This window comes from Zeugodacus cucurbitae, chromosome 5 (assembly GCF_028554725.1).
Source record: "Zeugodacus cucurbitae isolate PBARC_wt_2022May chromosome 5, idZeuCucr1.2, whole genome shotgun sequence".
Classification (NCBI taxonomy): Eukaryota; Metazoa; Arthropoda; class Insecta; order Diptera; family Tephritidae; genus Zeugodacus; species Zeugodacus cucurbitae.
The window spans coordinates 37,678,719-37,699,190 of NC_071670.1; the positions used below are offsets into that span (position 1 = coordinate 37,678,719).

The 20,472-nt window shown below is 33.6% G+C and overlaps 1 protein-coding gene and 1 long non-coding RNA gene across 8 annotated transcripts in view; one reads left to right on the forward strand and one right to left on the reverse strand.

The window, feature by feature from the left end:
* The window catches only part of Lac_4 (Lachesin), a 398,804-nt gene extending 390,937 nt beyond the window's left edge, over positions 1–7,867 (forward strand). For all 7 annotated transcript variants that reach the window (XM_054230633.1, XM_054230634.1, XM_054230632.1 and 4 more), the window contains one exon: positions 3,840–7,867. In XM_054230633.1, coding sequence (XP_054086608.1) covers positions 3,840–4,273 — 434 coding nt within the window. In that variant the 3' untranslated portion in view covers positions 4,274–7,867. The remainder of the gene's footprint in view (positions 1–3,839) is intronic.
* Positions 1–20,472, reverse strand: part of LOC105211965 (uncharacterized) — a 159,826-nt gene that overhangs the window by 134,324 nt on the left and 5,030 nt on the right. The window lies entirely within an intron of this gene.

A 20,472-nucleotide genomic window follows, 5' to 3' on the forward strand; every position in this document is an offset into this window, starting at 1 on the left:
TTTATTGCTTGTGGACGTGTTAGGACTACTATATGGCATTCCACATTTGAAGAGTAAAATTAAGTATATAGAGCAATAACTTATATTTGTGTGTCACTATGTGCATATTTTCAATACCGTGCCATATTATCAACAGAAGTGAAAGAAATCAAGGAATACTGAATAATATACAACAGAGTTTTAGAAGTCATTTTTGAGAACACAAATTCTATATACATTTGTCAACCTCTTATCTCTCGATATTTTTTGAAAAATGTTTTTCTTCAGCTAGCTCACTAGCTCCATTAGTAATTGGAGGCGATCGGCACGGGGTTTTTAACCTCACATTGATTCGGAAACTGCTAAGGTACTATCGCTACATTAAATATGGATCTGGAGTATCAAAAAGGAGTATCTATAAAACAAATACTTCTATGAAATATGATAAGAAATAAAGTGAATTGACAAAAATCGGATCCCTATCAGACCAAGATTTTATCAGTGTGACATATTTAACTAGATCATTTACAAAATCTGGGAAACATATTGTGGACTGGTACCCAAATTACTTCTGTAAATGAGCAGTTGACTAATCAACCAATGGGATCCCATTTCCAAACTACGTACTCTCTCTGAAATCTTTGCTATACTTTACTGATTGCAAAAACACTAAAGTTCACTACTTAAAACCAGACCAGAGTTGGACTGAAGCTTAAAACAGCCTATCTTTAAAATAGATTCAGAGGTAGCTTTTTATGTTCAGAGGGTTTTCAGGTAAGAGGAAAGGTTTATTTGGTATGGTAGGAAAAAGTCAACTAAAAATCCAGAAACTGAAACGGAGGACAAAATAGTGAAATTATATTATATATGCGAAATTGTAAGCCCCACAACAATTTATCACATCTTCTGTCTCAAGGTGTGAACGGCCAAAATGGATCTGCCCGGCGAAATGCCGACGACTTTTAAATAGGTTCAATCTATATATCAAAACTATACCGATTGTTTTAATAAAGAAAAAAATGCTTTGCGCTAGTCTGTGAAGAAAACCGGAAAAATGGTTTAAGCATCGAAAACAATGGAAAGTTAATCTCTGGAGCCCAAAAAACAAATGTATAAGGCAGTAAAGGATATATTTTCTTAAAAGAGTAACTTCTCCCATTGTCAGAATTGTAAGAATCTACAATCTACATAAAAACTGCCGTTTATTTTTCCAACAAAGAATCAACCAAAAATTAGTAAAACACACAGCAACTTTGTAGCAAGCAGGAAATAAGTGAAAGTTTTGTAATTAATTATGATAGTTTGACCAAGTTACCGCGTGTGAGTATGTCAGAGAAACACAGGCATCCCTAACAAAGTTTAGTCTAACTGCTTGCCGTGGCACATTAAACGCTTAACATTGTCGAACTAGTTTCGAGTGCGCTAAACGGTAATAGCCCAGCAGAGTTACGGCAGAACCTCGAGCAAACCGCACACACACACACACCCGCCGTCAGGAGGGCGATGGTAAGCGGCCATTAGCGCAAATAGCGCACTGCGCCACACTTTTATGCCACATGAATTGAGGAAATGATTGCTCTTAAAGTGAAAGTGAATGCGGTAGGGCTGTGTTAGAGCGCGCGCGCGCGGTTGGCTATGTAATTATATTTGCTAAACACTTTCGTATACCCCAACTCTCCTCTGCACGTATGTATGTAGGTATGAATATAAATATGTATATATATGCGGGCACTAAAACTACTCGATGTTGTAAAAGTCATGCATAAATCATGCAAATGGCCACGTAATTCAAGTAAAAGCATAACGCTTGCCTGACACGCTTCACTCCCATACACACACACTCCTACAACCCGAAATGGCTCAGCGCCTGGCTGGCTAATAAACATGATGTGCATAAAAGTCGATTAATTAGCGAATAGTAAATTAAGTTGAGTAAAAGAGTGAAACTCACTGCAGAGCTGGGCGTCTGTATAATGTTTGGGTTTACTCAGCAAATTGCCGGAGTTCTGTACTAATTTCGTAAACGTGAGACATTAGTGTGATTAAAAATAAGCAGATATTGGCAGAATTGCAGCACTATGGGCGGTGCATAATAAGTGGTGAGCTGCTATGAACAATCGATTGTGTGGGTGGGGAGAAAAGTACAACACTTTGGTTTTAGACGTATAATAACAACGGGTTCTTAAGCGTGATTAATATGGTAGTGTATTAAATGGAGAGAACTTAGTTCTGAGAAATCTTGATTAAAGTCTTTTAAAAGCAGTTCATTATACTACTTGACTGGCTTTAGAAAATTCTCATAATACTATCTTGAATATAAATAAAGGCATGATTATGAAACTACTTAATTTGGATATGAAGTTATCTGCTACTCTAGAAGAAAGAAAAGTAATTAAAACTGTCCCATGTATAATATCAGCGTATATAAGATTCGTAGCTATGGTAATATGTGCAACTTCATGACAAATGCAACATTTCGAAAATTTTCTGAATTCCATCATTACAATCAAAAGGCCAGGAATCATCATTAGGTAACTTTGAAAGTTAATAAAGTTGTTTTCTTACACGACATTTAAAGCGCACTACAAACTTGAAAAACTTTCTATTAGGTATATGGGAGCTACGGGAAGTAATGACTCGGTCTTACTCATTTTTGACACAGAAGCTCATTATTAGAAGAAAAAGAGAATTACCGATATTTTCGGTGCAAAATTATTCAAAACGCACCGATGTCCTTAAGTTCGGTACCTGAGGCCTTGAGAAGTTATAGTCCGATTTCGACAATTTTTATACGAGAAATTACGTGCCTCCAGTGCAATATATGCGCAAAGTTTTTAACTGATCTGATCGAAATGGAAGATCAAAAGTGTGTAATATGCAAGTAGGCGTGGTTGTGAATCGATTTGGTTTTATGTACCAAATTTGGACATTGAAATTGGTTGAGTAGTCCGTGAGATATGGTTCTTTACCGAAAATTGGCCGACGCCAAAAGTTTAATTTATATAGCCTAGGTGGTTTACAAAACTATTCCACTACTCTGTGCTACACGTTGGTAGAGTATTACAATATAGGATTATGGATACGATCACCAAAATCTCCAAAGAAAATATGACGATTTCCTGGTTTGAAGCAACTCCCTCCACAGCGATCCTTCGTAATGCGTTAATTCTAATTTAGAATTTAGATATATTTTCATTATGATACCTAATGACTGGGAATGAAACCTCAAAAATAACAAGCGCAACTCTTAAATAACGAAAAAAAAGTCAAAATTTGAACAAGTCATCCTCAAAATCTCTGGAAGCATCTCTAGAGTTTTCAAAACGCCATTTATTATTTACAGTATCAAAATCGTCGGTCCTTTTTAGCTCGCAAACTTCGATAGGGAACTTAACGTCAATATTTAAAAATCGAGGAATTCACATAAGACAGATATTTTTCGGGAAGAGAACTAAGTTCTTTTACTTGTGTTTCGAAAATATTTATTTTGCACTTGTCCTGATATATGTATAACACAAATTTTGACTGGTGAATAGAAGAATCTACGATAGGTAGCAATTCTTGTTCTAAATTGTAAACCACTTTTCAAAAATTATATAATTTTTTTGCTTATTTCTTATCTTAATATGTTTAAGACTAAAAAAATGCAATAATACTTTATACAAATTACTCAGTGCAGCAAAAATGTATTCCCAGAAAGTTCATCCATTAAAAACACTAACCTCAGTAGTTATAAACTCACTGCATTCTCAATATTTAAATTGAAAAACGCCAACTCTCATTCTTTGAAAATATTTACGAGTATTAATATGCAAGCCACTTCAATTTATGCGCAACCAATTTGTGTCATTTCTCTGCAGGTGAACATCCCGCTGCTATGCATCATGGACACGCCACACCACAAGTCCGACCACCGCCAGCTACGCTCCTACTGCTGCTGGCATTCCTAGTCGTATTACTGCTGCAAGAGCACCCCAGTCAATCGCCACAAAAACGAAAGCAACAACAAGAAGGCGAAGGCGATGGCGAATTGCCACTGCAATATAAACTGCGGCAACGCATCCACCGATGGGAGTGGTGGCAAAGCAATCAACTATGGAATGAAAAATTTGCGGTCTACCAACGAACAGAGCCATTCACTGTGGAATTGTCACAAGTGGTCACAAAAGGTCACGCGCAAGAGCGGGTGGCGGCGATGAGCCGTTGCCGTTATGCAGCTGAAATGCTTTTACTGCCACCACTAAAGACTCAAAGACGTCGTTGGGAGACCGACACGGCGTCAGTAGCAACATAGCCATCAAATGGCATTTGGTAAATAGAGAATAGAGAATAGAATGACACTCGAATTGATGTAAATTAAGTTCCCATCCAGATCCTAATAGTTAAACGAAAACTTAAAGTACTTTTTTAAGCGCTTTAAATGGTAAACAGTAATAATAAACTATGTATAGTAGGTGTGGTAGGTGTGTGTGAGAGAGCAACGGTGTGTACGTGACTGTGAGAGTATTTGTTAGACTAAATTAAAATCTAGTATATATACAGTTATTATCACTAGGAATGTAAGAGATTTCCATAAAAATACATTAGTGTGAAATTAAGAATCATTTAGAGAGAGAGAGAGCTAGAAAATAAGCGATTACGTAAGAAAGATGGCGAGAGAAACATGAAAGAGAGAGAGATTGTAAATTTAATGTGAGAAGCATACTAGAAACCTTGTGAGGTTCCCAAAAAACATAACTGTTTCGGATAGTATAAGTCTAAAGCAAACAACCAACTCTATTAGTATATTCACCAATTTCTCAGAAAACTCTCAATAAATGTAGATTAAAGTGTAAATTATGGACGACGGCAAAATAAAACTTTTAAAAATCTAAAAATTATTTGTGAAAGAAAATGCACACAGAAGATATCAAATCTACATATATATATAGACATTTTAAACTTAACGTAGTTTTCTCAAATCGAGAGCTCTAGTATTTTGGCAAGCAAAAACGGCATACCTTTAGGAGCTGTACAAAAAAAAAAAAAGAAAGAAAACTAACTGTCACTAACTATATTTAACTACAGAATTTCTACCACTAAATAGAACTTAATTTGCCAACCACCAAGTACAACAGCATTCTTCTCAAAACCCACACACTTTTCACATTCCACAACAAAAAAAAAATTAAAACAAAGCTACGAGTAAATGTATGTATGTATTTCACTTCGACACCATTGAATGCATTTAATCAATATTTAATAAATGTACCGTAATGAAGCGCAACATTCACAGCAACAATTTCAAATAATAAATTTTGTATATGTAAAATAATTTAGATAGTGAAGACAAAGTAAAAGCAAAAAAAAATAAAAGTATAATATCTGTGTAGCTATTCTCAATGTACACACGACTAAAAGAGCATTTAAAAACAATAGTTGAAATTAGTCCAATAAGAATTAAAAATAAAATAAAATAGACGTAAATATATAAGTCAACCAAAACAAAATTCAACACGACCGCGTATATTTGAAGGTGTTTAAGCAAAGGACAAAATAAAAATTATAAAAACTATATAATAATATTTAAATGAAAAAAATAAAATAAATAAATTAAATAAACTGCATAACATTTAAAAATAAATTAAATCAGTTGATTTTAGCTAATAATTAATTAATAAATATAAATAACATATATGTATATCTTAATATTAATAGTTTTAAGAAGAACATTTTTTTAAAAACTGTAAATAGCTTAAAACATAGTACATACTTATGTATGTATATCACTATAACGGATAAAATATTTTTATTTTGATAAAAACCGAAAAAAAATCCCAGCATGCAAAACCAATGCAGACAACTGAAATAATGAAAGAATTTACTTTAGAAGTACACAGAATAGAAAAAATTAAATAGAAGTTGTGTTGAGCATAACTACAAACACAAATAGATATAACTTCAAAAAATAAAAAATTTAATAATAACTCGGCTAAAAAGAAAATGACAAAACCGGAACCACGCATTCACTTTTTTTATACAAAAGAATAAATATATAAATAATTTCAGAGATTAGTTCACCATAATATATATATCAATTTAAAAATTATTTATCTCTACTTTTGACTTCAAGGCGTTAAGAGGCGTCAATAAATTTATTTTAGAATTGACCAGAGTTGAACGGAGAGAGTCTTGAAGTAAAATTAACAATATTTTGTAATTTAATTGAAATGTTTCGAGTGATGAAGTCAGTGTGAGTTGAGTTGAGTAAAACAACTAGAAGTGGACGTAACTTTTGACGTTTACTCCTAATCAAATGCATCACTGCAACCTGACGAACATAAGGACATAAATACTAAGATAAGGACATGAGGACGAAGATAATGATAGGACTGTAAAACGCAAATGTACGAGAGGACAGTCGTTTTCTAATCACAAAACTGAAATGTCGACCATTTTAATCATTTCATATATTAAACTACATTATAAGTTGTATTCAATAAATACGATTTGTCATCAAACATACGCCGCCTTTAAAAACAATTTACTAATTCAGTTCGTTATTGTCATCAAACATACTACTTCTCTACATGGATACTTGAAATTCAGGCGAATTCTTAGAATTTTGATGGATTAGATTTGATAGTTCCATCCAGAAGTGTTGTAGAGACAGGTTATGCGTTCATTTTATCGCAATGAAACACCTTACTACTTCTCTTTTACTTGTCCAAACATCAGGTTATGTTTCACAAGCTATCAAAATGAGCTGAAGTGTCCCTACTACAAATTAGTTGCCTGCACAAATTCGTGAAAGACTCAAAACGCTTTGTCGTTACTTGAGTGTCTTGGGCATCCATTTTGAGGAGTTTATGGCATCACAAGTGAGATCTCTTGTGGCACTGGTGATTAGCCACTCTAGCCCAACCTTACCTAACCTATCAAAATGAGAAAAATGTCACTTTGTACAACATTTAAACAATGTCTAATCAGTCCAAATGAGGTTGAAAAGGCTTAACTTCCAAAAATAAAAGGAAATCGAGTTTTCACATATTTTTTTGGTCCCCATTTTTGCACTACGGAGTGAAATTATATGGAAATATATCATCTGTGACGATTTATAGCCATGCCGGAAGCCGAGCGCTATTAAAAATAGTTTTCGTTTTTACTTAAGTCAATCTATTTATTTTGTGCATCTTCACAGCTCTGTTTTGTGAAAAAATTCTGTAAATAACCCCTCTTTCCAAAAATGTATATTATCATTCGCACTGAATATCTTAAAATATAACTATAATACAAACACCGACACAAACAATTATCTGTAAATATACCGAAAATCTATAAAAAAAATATAATGAAATAGAAATTGAATCATGAATTGAATGCAACAAAAACTCTAAATAAGAAATCTCAAACACAAATCTCACCAATTAAAGTCCTAAACTATATCAGCAGTAGGTAAAGTAAAATAATTGTAGGTAAACAAAAATTAAAGTAATTACAGACGAACAAGCATGTAAAGATAAAATAAGACATCAATTTTCAGCACAATTAACTACATGTATTACAACAACATTTACACACATACACACAACTATATTTATTGTAATTAGTAAATTAGTTGGATTTCTTTAGTTAATTTGAGTTTTTTTTTCATATTCAAAAATTTACAATTAAAATTCACAAATATTTCTTCTAGTATTACAGATTATTTGGTTACTGGAATCAATAATTGAATAATAAATGAAAAAAATAATTGTTTAATTTCATTTACACAATGTCAACAATTTAGTAATGCAACGCAATAGTTGTACATTTTTTTACGCAATTAATGTTAACACAACAGAAAAAGCAAAAGCAAAAAAACCTAACATAAAATAAATGAAAATAAAATTAAACTAAACGCATGAGATATTAGCAGAAATTAAATTCAAACCGAATATTTAATGAAACTGAGTACTGCTGGTCAAAGTAGCAGTAAAATAATTTTAATATAAACATAAGTGATTACATAACCAAGCTAAGCAACAATTTATTAATATTAATAAAATAATAATGATACAATATCAGATGAAATGGTTAAGCGCAAATTAGTGTGTACAATTAATGGATTATTATTTTTAATTAATGAAAGTAAATATGAGTGTAGCAGCAAATGTTTTATAATAAAAATAAGTTGAGAATACTAGTAAATTGCATATACAATTAAAATTAAATTTAAATCTACATTTAAGTGAAAATAAATGAATGAACAATTGCCATGTTACAAATGGAGTTAAATTTAAAATATACAAATGTAATGAAATTAGAAATAAAATGCCAATGTATAAATGATTACGAAACAACTTTGTTTTTATTTTTACTCATACTAGACAGTGTTAAGTATTGGAAACTTAGTAAATTAAAATGGTAAATAAATAAGTCTTTAGATACTCATAAATTTACAAAATATTTTAATAGATAGTATAAAGCGGTGTGAATATGAATATCAACTGTCCCATTATGTATCGATATTTCACCAGTGCTGAGAACCTCCAGATTTATATACCGAGTTAGTTGTACTTCATTTTTTTTTAATTGTTGAATATTGAAAGAAATGTATAGTTAACCCACTTATAGAGATTAGGCACGGTAATGGAAACGTTTCTTTCACTCTTGTGATATTAACCCCTTGACGTATTTTCAAGAGTCAGACTTGTGGTACAGTTTCTGTGCCTAACATGATTATCACGAGTTTGACTCGTGGTGTGTAGAGTGTACATTTGATGAAAAGAGAATTGAAATTTTATTTTTTTAATTTAAAATAAATAGTTTTATTACATGCATTCACATTTCGTTTCGTTTTGCGACTGTTCGTAAGCATCAAAACTGGTTTGTTTAGTACAAGTTGTGTTCGAACAGTTGGAAGCGAATTTCGTTGCGCTAATTGATGCGTCAAGGGGTTAATACTCAAGAATGAGGATGGCGATTATTTCAAATTGTACTTCATTAGCTTTCTTCTACTCGAAATAAAATGTATTCTATTATTAAAACTGAAGAAGTTCTGTGTTACTGATAAGGGTAATTTGTGAAATTTTCGATACCAATATAGCTAAATTGTTAAGTATATGTATGAGAACTTATACCGTCCAACATTTAATAAAATTATAGGTGAATATAAATTCTATAATTAAGTCAATGTGACCTAGACTTTCAACCAGAGTTAATTGCTACTTATCTTGAAGTGAATCTGAAACTTCGTGGAAATACTTAAAAATTTTCAATTCATTCGATTTTATATATTTTACAAACACTCCCTATTCATATTTATACCGTCAAACACTCCCTTTCAACACTGTTCAGTATTTTAAATCCCATAAAACTACAGTAAGAGTGCCAAGCAAGAAAATACCTCGCATAACAATCGCTAGAGATGACGAGTGATTAAAAAAAATAAGCCCCCAAAAAACAGAAAATGAAATTCGCGTGGATATTTTTGGTGAAAATGATAGAGCAAAAAGGTAGAAACTGTCAAAAGTCATTTAAGAGAAAAATTACTGTTCGGGAAGATTTCTCGGAAGAAGCCACTGCATCCTGAGCGAAATCGTAAACAACGACTTGAATTCACCATGAAATACCGTCATTGTACTCTAAAGGAGTGAAAAATACTAATATTTTCGATGAATCTGAAATAAATACACTCCCCACGATGCAGCACGGCGGGGGTACTAAAATGATATGTGATGTTATGTAATGAAGGGGTGTTGGGCCTATAACAGTTTCAGCAAGATAACGACCCCAAACATACCACGGGGTCAACTAAACAATGGATGGATAAAAATATAATTTGTTTATTAGACTGTCTTTTGAGCAGTCCATACCTGAACTCTATTAAGAATCTCTGGTGCAGTTAAAAACGAAGGTTCGATTGAACACAATCGAAAATTTCATCGAACACTTAGGAAGTGTAAAGATAGAATGGTGAGCAATTTCTGAAAGCATATGTGAAACGTTAATTGAATCAATACCTCGCAGATATAAAGCCTTTATTAATAATAATGGTTTTCCACAAAATATTAACTTTTTTTTCAAGGAAATATTAAGCGATGCTAATTACGTGACCGAGAGGTTTTGGTAAATCCTTTTTCAAATAGTAAAAAACATAGTCCAGAAAAAAAAATATATAAATATCGCTTAATTAAACTCCAAAACTTTCAATTATTCTAGCCAACTTTTCGACTTATGAATGATTACATGACTCAAACAGCAACGTTGCTAATTAGTTGACTGTAGCTGTATATCCTTCATAGTTTATTTTCATATTTATACTGTTAAACTATGAAATTGTTGTTATTTAAAATTTAATTTGATAGAAATAATGGTTGAAGAAAATTCCACATCTGACTTTAGAAGTAATGAAAATAAAATCGGTGATTTATATAACATATTACGGCAACTTCAAAGGGATGCAGCATTCCAGAAACACTGATCTCACTTAGAATACCTTGAAGTTCAACTTTATAACAAAACCGCTATTCTTCAGATCTTAATTGGATAATAACTTTAGCGGTCAACCGTCCATCAACAACCTACAACTGAAGAGAAGATACTTAAGGTGCTATACCAGTGTAACCCATAAAAAATTAGGCATTAAAGAACACTGGACATAATAAGGTATATTTTCAGCTATATTTAAAGTTTTTTTTTTTTACAAAAATATTGAAAAATAAAATGTGATGCCTACCAAAAAAAAAAGGTCCCCAACTGTTGACATGATTCCGGAAGAATGAGTAGATGAAACAAAAAACTTCTAACGGTTATTAAAGTTGAAGATATATACAATGACCGTCGATTTTTGAAATATACAAAAAAAAAAAATAAATGAAGTGGTTCTGCAAAAAAAAATTGCTTTTTTCAGGTAAACAAATTGTAATTTTTAATGCCAAATTTACAATTTTCAACAAATCAAAAAGATAGGTCATTGTATAGTAAATATATTCAGTTGAAATTTGTTCGATCGGTCAATTTCTCGTTGAATTATGATGTCAGCAATTTTGTGAAATGGCGTTTCGTGAAAAAATGCGTTTAAAGTTTCGACTATACCTGCAAGCGGTCGCTCTTAAGAACTCTGCCATTGAAAAACTATTCCACACGACCTTACCACAGGATTTTTTTGAAAGTATAAAATATCGAAGAAGCAAAAAATAAAAAAAAAAGATTTTTTGAAAATGTCATATATACTGGTATAGCACCTTAACCCGATACTGCCCAAACCTTTTTACGTTCCAAAGTTTTCTGAAATGAAATACACCTATGTATTTTGACCGCCTGAGCACGAAATTGAAGTCTGTTTAGCGATTCATTATAATCAATATATAAATTTTCCGGAAAATGCGAAAAACCAGCGCAGTTTGTAGTTTTATAGTGAAATTTTCAAGTTATTTATGAAAATATAGTGATAAATTTTGCGTTACCATATGGTGATCGTGGGTTATTTCCGGTTAAAGCCGATGTTAGGTTCTAAATTGAAATTAGTATTGTTCAGTGCATTCCAAAGAGCATATTGATTCATCAAGGAGGTTATCAACAAATATTAATTTTTGTACTTTTAGATGACACCAAATACCTAATTTCCAGAATACTTTTGGCTATACAAATTAGTTTAATTTTATAAAAAAATTAATTCAGTTTTGCAGAAATTAAAAAAAAAACTAAGCTGAAATTCGAGAGAGTATTCGAGAGTAGTATAAAAATGTTTGCGTGATCGTTTCAACACTGGGAACATAGGCGAAACAATATTTTAAAAATCGTCCGAAAACATCATATAACAAAACTGAATAATTAATATTCAATAAATAATAATAGAAACTATCGCGTCACAATTTTGCCTGCATCACACAAATCGCAATAATTGAACGCGACACAATATCGCTGCATACACCGCGTTAATTCCAGGCAACAGTGCCATTGAAGGATTAACAGTCAGTTAAGTTGTGCTACTAACTAAGCCTTTATATTGGTTGAATGCACGCCAAATACATCATAAATAAAATGGAATTTTCAAGTCTTTATGAAAATATAATCACTGTTCGTTAGAGCCGCAAATCCCCGTTTCCATATTTACATTGCATACATAGAATTGTTTATTGTTTTGTTTGCGCAGCGTGTAATTGTAATTGAACACTCACGCACGAACTCAAACACACACATACATGTACAACAACACATACACGGTAAGCCGGCGCCGCATAATATCACCATCAGGCTTTAATTTTGCCAATTTATTTTTGTTATTCTTTAAACAACAACAACACAATAAAGCTGGTACAAAAACAAAAGCGAAATTACGTAAATGTGTGTTATAATCACTTATTGGTCTATATAAGGATGTATGCGCCAGTTTGTATGCGCGTTTGTTGGCGCCAAACAATTGCGTTTATGCAAAATGACCGTTATAACGGCGTATTATCGCAATTAGCAAAATACATGCCGTTATTGTTAGTATTCAACACACACAAAGCACACTGTACAACACGTGTATGTACACACACACACACACGCACACCAATATAAGAGCGCTTATTAGGACATGATTGCATTCGAACCAAGCCCCCGTGGGCATTGTGATTTCACATTTTTGCGCATAAATTAAATTTCAAATTATTGCGAATTAGCAGGCGATGGAAATTGGAAAGTGCGCAACGGCTGTGCAACGAGATTGGAACCTGCTTTTTGGATAATACTAATCTGATTTTTCATATGAAATATACCTGTAGTGAAATCAACTAGTTATATACTACTTTATAACTAGTAAAAAGTGCGAGTGCTCATCAATGTATTTTTGCAGAAGAGATGTCTACAGCCCTGGTCGGATCTTGGACAGAAATATACCTACTCATATTATTTGCAATAGTCATCGAAAAACAAACAAAATTAAATAACTCACTAAAGAGTCGGTTTTCAACTTTGAAAATTTAAGTCTTTTCGGACCAGTCGATTTTCAAATTGAAAAATTCGAAAATTTGTTGGACGGTTAAGATAAGATAATAATGAATTTCTGTTCAAATTGGAATATTTTTCGTAATTTCTGGCAAACACTTTTATTTATAAAATATTTTTTCTTGCCAAGTATAATTTATTCACCATAGGGTAACTGCACTCAATGCAAATAGAAGCTCATATACATTTTATTAAAACTGGATCGTAGGTTAAATTGTTCCTGCCTAGGGGGTCTAAAGCTATTCACCGGTATCAAATAGGAAAGCCTTATTCCTCTACACAAATGCGGATATTTAAATGCCTCTGTAGATAGGATTATATACGCAACATAATGAATAGTTGTATTCGTGATAACCATTATACATTGATAACACTCGTGCTGGTAATTTTCACATTCTGCCCATTTATTATCAAAATTGATTTTAATATTTGGCATAAAACCTTTTTCCATAATTTTTAATGAATCCTACTTGCTCAAATTGAGGTCAGTTATCGATTCTACATACACATATATATAAATTTATAAACATAGACATGAACTATATGTATTTCAGATATAAAATGCAGGTGTCGAAATAACGCACTGCTAATACACAAACAGCAATATAATAGAAACACACTCAAGTATACGCGATACTGGTGATGAGTGTTTCTTGCTTTTGTCTTTGTCATGAGTAAGATCGTCACTGTCAGTGAAAACCAAAAATAATAGTATATAAAACAAATACAAGTACTATGCAATAGCAAATACGTCAGGGGTTCAGTAGCTAATCCACTCATAGTTCAGTGAGTAGATATTAGATCGCAATGCATTTCTATGAGTGTGAGTGGACACCGCCATCACATTTGAAGCAAGTTTACTCTAAGTAATGAAATTAGGCACTCCTGCAGTTCTCTGATAATCTATTTGATTGAATTAAACTATGAACTGTTAATGCATTCTCGTGACATGCCATAGTGCTACTATTATTTTCCAATTTTGGAAGAATTAATCACCGACAGAAGTTAAAGTCGAAAGAACAAGATTATTGATGCCCAGAAGAAGTGGGACTCTTCTTCTTCAGATCTTTAAAAACGTATTTTCAGGGTTTTCAAAGAAGTTGGAGTATCGCTGGGTCAAGTATATCAAGCTAAAAATAGACTATGTTCAGAAATCTATAATATAAAAATGAACCGCTGAACCGATTTCGCAAATTCTTTGTTTAGAATGTTTTTAAAGGTACCGGGATGGTTCTTACGAAGAGCAAAATTAGAAAAATTGCCTGAAAAAGTCTTAAATCCACAATTTCCCTAATCACCCATATAAACAATTTGTGTCGTTAGTCTCGAAAAAAGTCGAGAACGGCCACACCCATCTGGCTAATTTTAGTTTTGAAATATTTATGGAGGGCCAGGGAAGGATTAGAAAGTAAGTATATATAGAAAAAATGTAAGGAAGATAACAAGAAGATGATTTTATTTGAATTGATAACAAAATTATAAAAAAAAAAAAAAATAATAATAATAATATTTTGAAAGTTGTCATTATTGCTTTGTTAATATATTTTTATTATTGTTCAATTGTATAAGGCTGTGTCGATAGCCCAAAACAATTTGTAACAAGTAGGGAAAGGCAACCGAACATTTTATACTCTCGCAATTTATTGATGTAATTTTATTACACACAATTTGAAATAAAGTCCAATAGAATAACGAAAATCAGCACATATGTATAGTACATGAGGGTTCCGGTAATTCCCGATTTCACTCATTCTCAAATCCCAGTTATAATGGGAATAGGGGCAACTTGGCACCTGTTAATAGGCAGACAAACGGCAATTCGGCCTTGAAATTACTCCTAAATTGCAAATCAACGAAACACCGGTCTCCAAAATCGCCAAAGAAGCTATAAAGAAGATTTTCCAGATATTCAAGTCGCTGGAGATACTGCACAGGACTTTAAAAGATTTACGCGACAACGAAAATATTTTTGGTGAAGCCATAATTCTGTTGGCAGGTGATTTTCGCCAGACTATTCCTGGATCAACTGTTGCTGACGAACTAATCACATTCCTAAAATCATCTAATTTGTGGCGACACATAAAGAAACGCCAAATAACATACGAGTGTTTTCCCAACAATATCATACTGCGATTGTAGAAATAACGGGTGATTTTTTTGAGGTTAGGATTTTCATGCATTAGTATTTGACAGATCACGTGGGATTTCAGACATGGTGTCAAAGAGAAAGATGCTCAGTATGCTTTGACATTTCATCATGAATAGACTTACTAACGAGCAACGCTTGCAAATCATTGAATTTTATTACCAAAATCAGTGTTCGGTTCGAAATGTGTTTCGCGCTTTACGTCCGATTTATGGTCTACATAATCGACCAAGTGAGCAAACAATTAATGCGATTGTGACCAAGTTTCGCACTCAGTTTACTTTATTGGACATTAAACCAACCACACGAATGCGTACAGTGCGTACAGAAGAGAATATTGCGTCTGTTTCTGAGAGTGTGGCTGAAGACCGTGAAATGTCGATTCGTCGCCGTTCGCAGCAATTGGGTTTGTGTTATTCGACCGCATGGAAGATTTTACGCAAAGATCTTGGTGTAAAACCGTATAAAATACAGCTCGTGCAAGAACTGAAGCCGAACGATCTGCCACAACGTCGAATTTTCAGTGAATGGGCCCTAGAAAAGTTGGCAGAAAATCCGCTTTTTTATCGACAAATTTTGTTCAGCGATGAGGCTCATTTCTGGTTGAATGGCTACGTAAATAAGCAAAATTGCCGCATTTGGGGTGAAGAGCAACCAGAAGCCGTTCAAGAACTGCCCATGCATCCCGAAAAATGCACTGTTTGGTGTGGTTTGTACGCTGGTGGAATCATTGGACCGTATTTTTTCAAAGATGCTGTTGGACGCAACGTTACGGTGAATGGCGATCGCTATCGTTCGATGCTAACAAACTTTTTGTTGCCAAAAATGGAAGAACTGAACTTGGTTGACATGTGGTTTCAACAAGATGGCGCTACATGCCACACAGCTCGCGATTCTATGGCCATTTTGAGGGAAAACTTCGGAGAACAATTCATCTCAAGAAATGGACCCGTAAGTTGGCCACCAAGATCATGCGATTTAACGCCTTTAGACTATTTTTTGTGGGGCTACGTCAAGTCTAAAGTCTACAGAAATAAGCCAGCAACTATTCCAGCTTTGGAAGACAACATTTCCGAAGAAATTCGGGCTATTCCGGCCGAAATGCTCGAAAAAGTTGCCGAAAATTGGACTTTCCGAATGGACCACCTAAGACGCAGCCGCGGTCAACATTTAAATGAAATTATCTTCAAAAAGTAAATGTCATGAACCAATCTAACGTTTCAAATAAAGAACCGATGAGATTTTGCAAATTTTATGCGTTTTTTTTTTTAAAAAAGTTATCAAGCTCTTAAAAAATCACCCTTTAGTTGAAAATGGTAGCGACGCAGTTGACACCTCGATGGATTAATAACATTTTTAACGGGTTTCTGTCACTTCATGGCCTCGGAAGAGGAGCTTATTCATCGTGTTTTTCCTGACATGAAACCATAATGTAATAAACATAAATGGCTGATTGAATGACCTATATTGGTGGTAAAAAACAAGGATCTCTTTGATCTTAATGCGACAATTTAGAATTTCATTAAAGGAGAGCTGACACAGCTACAAACCAGGATGATGTATTCAATTATCCCACGGACTATTTTAAATTGCTGTACTATCCCCACTCACTTGCAATTAAAAGTAGTGTGAATTGTAATCATGCTGCGTAACATAAATCAACATCAAAATTTGCAAAAGAACAAGACTGGCTGTGAAGAAGGTAATCAATATCGTCTCCAAAGCCAAGGTGAAGCCAACTATGAAATTTGGTCATTTGTAACTTTCTCCAATATACGATTAAAAAAATCATAGTTTTACAAATTATGATGATTTACGCTTAACACAGATCTACAATAATGTCCATCAATCATTTTAAAATTTATCGGCTATAACGTTTTCGTCTTTATGCGTAAGAATTTTTTTTCTGCATGGAAAGATTTACTAATTTAATGTATACCTTAGGGTCTGCTAGTAACTCAATAATTTTTTTTTTTTTTTTTCAATTTATTCATCATTTGTAAATTTCGCACATCTTCGACGAACCCAGCGAAGTGGCGGGAATCGACATTAGCCAAATTAAGACCTTTATTTTAGAATCCAAGCGCTTTGTCGCATCATAAGGGTCTAAGTGATCTGTTAGGAGTTTTCCGGGTGTCACAATGGACAATCGCCACATATCTCCAAAATTTATGATGTGGTATTCAATATAAAATATGTATATCAACTCAGCTTTGTCTAGTTAAATTAAGCACTTTGAAGAAAGGAATCAGAGTAAGAAACTACAGAGCTGACATGGTAATCTTCCAAAACGAAAACACGTCCTGGTCAATTTCTAACAACCAGAACACATTTTTGTAATTTCGGACTGCTTTCATTCCGAAAAATAGTGCCAAAAGACCTGAGAAAAATACGAACTTGAAAGTTTGCCCCCTTATCAGCCAAAGCTGGCTCTCTATGGCCTTCTCTTGTTCTTTAAAAATAATTTCCCTAAGCTTCTAAACCATCAAGAATTTATAAATATTTTTTTTTTTTGTAATTTTATTTTTTCCTTACAATTTTATGAACAACAAAAAGAATTATTCAATATCAAATTCATATGAAGTCGTAATGCCAAGCGAATGATATGCCAACCAAAACGACCGACCTGAAGCAATAAAATACATCGAAATGCTTTCTACATAATATGCAACAGTTATGTTGGGGTCACATTGCATACTTTTGTGCGTCTAATGCAAACATATGATATGTCATTCAAGTGCCCCTCATGAGAACAAATATACAATAATAGTGCAACACATTAATGGCAACAAAGTGCCACAAATGAACTATTAACAAGTCAAGAGTGCTGAATATAACAGTAATAGAATGTCAAAAGCATAAAGCACGAGGAACACATTTCACTAACTAACCGAGTGGTCACTCATAAATGGTGTACATTTCTATTAAAGTGAAATAGGTGAATGAGTACGAGGACACAGGTGTCAACAACTACTGATAAATATTGGCTGGCAGCAGCAACAAAACACAAATGAAAAACAAAATTAGATAAAGAAAATGTGCTGATGACAGAAACACAAAGGTGAAGCTACTAAAATACGGAGTGAAAGAAAGAAAGCAGTTGATATTAGCTTACAGCCATTTAATTACGAATTCAAAGCATATGTAGACAAGCGCTGGAAAACACAAAAAAGAGGAAGAAAAGAAGAGTGCGCGTAAACAACATGACTGGGTAATAACAATAATTTTAACAGGTTTTATTGCCAACTTGCCACAGCCGACACATAGTGACTGGGGCACCACTTCAGCCGACTAAGGACAGCATTCCGTTTTGTTTTCACTCCTTCTCCGATTGCTCACTACGGCAGCTGTTGCTAGCATAGCATACACTTTCAACACTATTAGCTCAAGTGTCATTTGCAAGCCACTGAAGAGAGCACTCAAGGCACACAGACACCCACACAGGACAGGCAAGAGCATACATGGCGTAGTAGCAGCGCAGCGCTTAAGAGTCTGAATGTCCCATTGCGGCACTTGTGCTTATGCGTACGACTGCACAAATACACATGCATTAAGCGGCAAAGCAATACCCAAACACATACAGTACACACATATACAAATGCATAGCAAGCAAGCAAGCGCGGCATTAAGGCATAGACTTAGGCGCAGAGGCGCTTACCCAAGTGACGACACAAGATTTATGCGCGACAGACTTGAAATTAGAGCGAGCGAGCAACACACACGTGCTAACGAAGTGCCATACAACACGATGAACATGCCACTCTAACTGATAACGGCTGACGGCGGCAGCAGCAACGGCGACGGCACTAAAATTTCAATCGCAAACAACAAAACAAAGGCGCACCTTTGACAACCTTTGACTTATCGGCACATTTCCTCCAAGTCACGGCTGTCATTTGAATGAATAACTAGTTGCATGTGTTACGGCATGAGTGAAGTGGCCGAACAACTAGTTTTTGTGTGCTTCTTAGTGTCGCTTACTTCCTTGCAACGATATTAATAATGTAACTCATACGCCATGGGGTACATGATAAGCATTACATAAAAGGCGAAAAAATTTATAGTTCTACTAAAATATTTTAGGATACCCTTTGACCTGAAGAGCTTAGAATAGTATATGTATACTTCTGTTCAAATTTATATAGCCTCTTTAGGTCGATTTCCTCTGAAAAAATCGAAGGCAACAACTTCTCTCTTGAAAATCATAATATTAGATATATGAGATCTAGGGAAATTATTGGATAAATTGTATCCACTTTTGGCACAGAGGTGTAGTATTAGAAGATACAGATTATCTTTGAATTTCTATAAAATATGTGAGAGATTTTCCTATATTTTCGGTACAAAATAGTCCCCGATTTTGACACTTTTTAGAAAAGCGATGCTACACCTGTACAGTGCAGTATTTGTGAAAAGTTTTGTGAGAAGTAGGCGTGGCTGTCAACCGATTTGGCCCATCAGAAATATCATGTAGAAATTTTGGTTGAAATTGGTAGTGCAGTCGGATGGATGAAAGGACATCTAGATTTCAAATATTGAGATAGTATAAAAATTATAATATTCAGGGCAAATTTTTAATTTAGATGCATTCAAAGCATTCTATTTGTACCAAACTTAAGCGTAATTATCTTCCACCCCTTCTTGATTTAAATAAAATGAAAACTAAAAAAGTGTCCGACATCACCATACCCTAACGCCCACAAACCATTATAGAATATCACATAAGCCAATTAAAAAAACTAAATACTCCCATGTATTGCTCTCTCCGTATTGCAAAATGCCATTAAAATAAGTAGTAATAAGGAGCAACATATAACTTCAATTATATAGTAATAACGAGTCAAATTCGTTTATTGTTGTTTTTGTCTCGCTTTTTGAAAGCATTCTTGTGTTAATGTCCATTTATGGGAGTGAAGTTAGAAAAAATTCAGCTAAAATGTTTTTTTTAAATTATATCAATTAAAATTAAATTAGCTTGATTAGTGGATTAATGTCAGAGTCCTGCGGTTAGTGGTATACGCCATATTGTTGAATTTATACTACAGTTATTTGGCACGCACACATGTACAACCGCACATACTGCTTTCAAGTGAGCGATTTTAAACTAATCCATTATTAATACATTTTTGCGCATAGTAATTAAATTAAATGTACCCAACTTATATGTTTAGTACATGTGTGTAGTATGTGCATCTAATATGAGAATATGTTATGGGTATTAATAAAATTGTAATTGACATTTGCGCAGCAATTAAAATGTGGGCTAATGCGTTTCAAAGTTCTTTTTGAGCTAAATGACTTTAAATTTAGTTATAGTAAACCTAATGTTATTATAATATTGGGAAATACAATGGAACTTCCATAGCTCGAACTTCTATAACTCGAACCTTTGA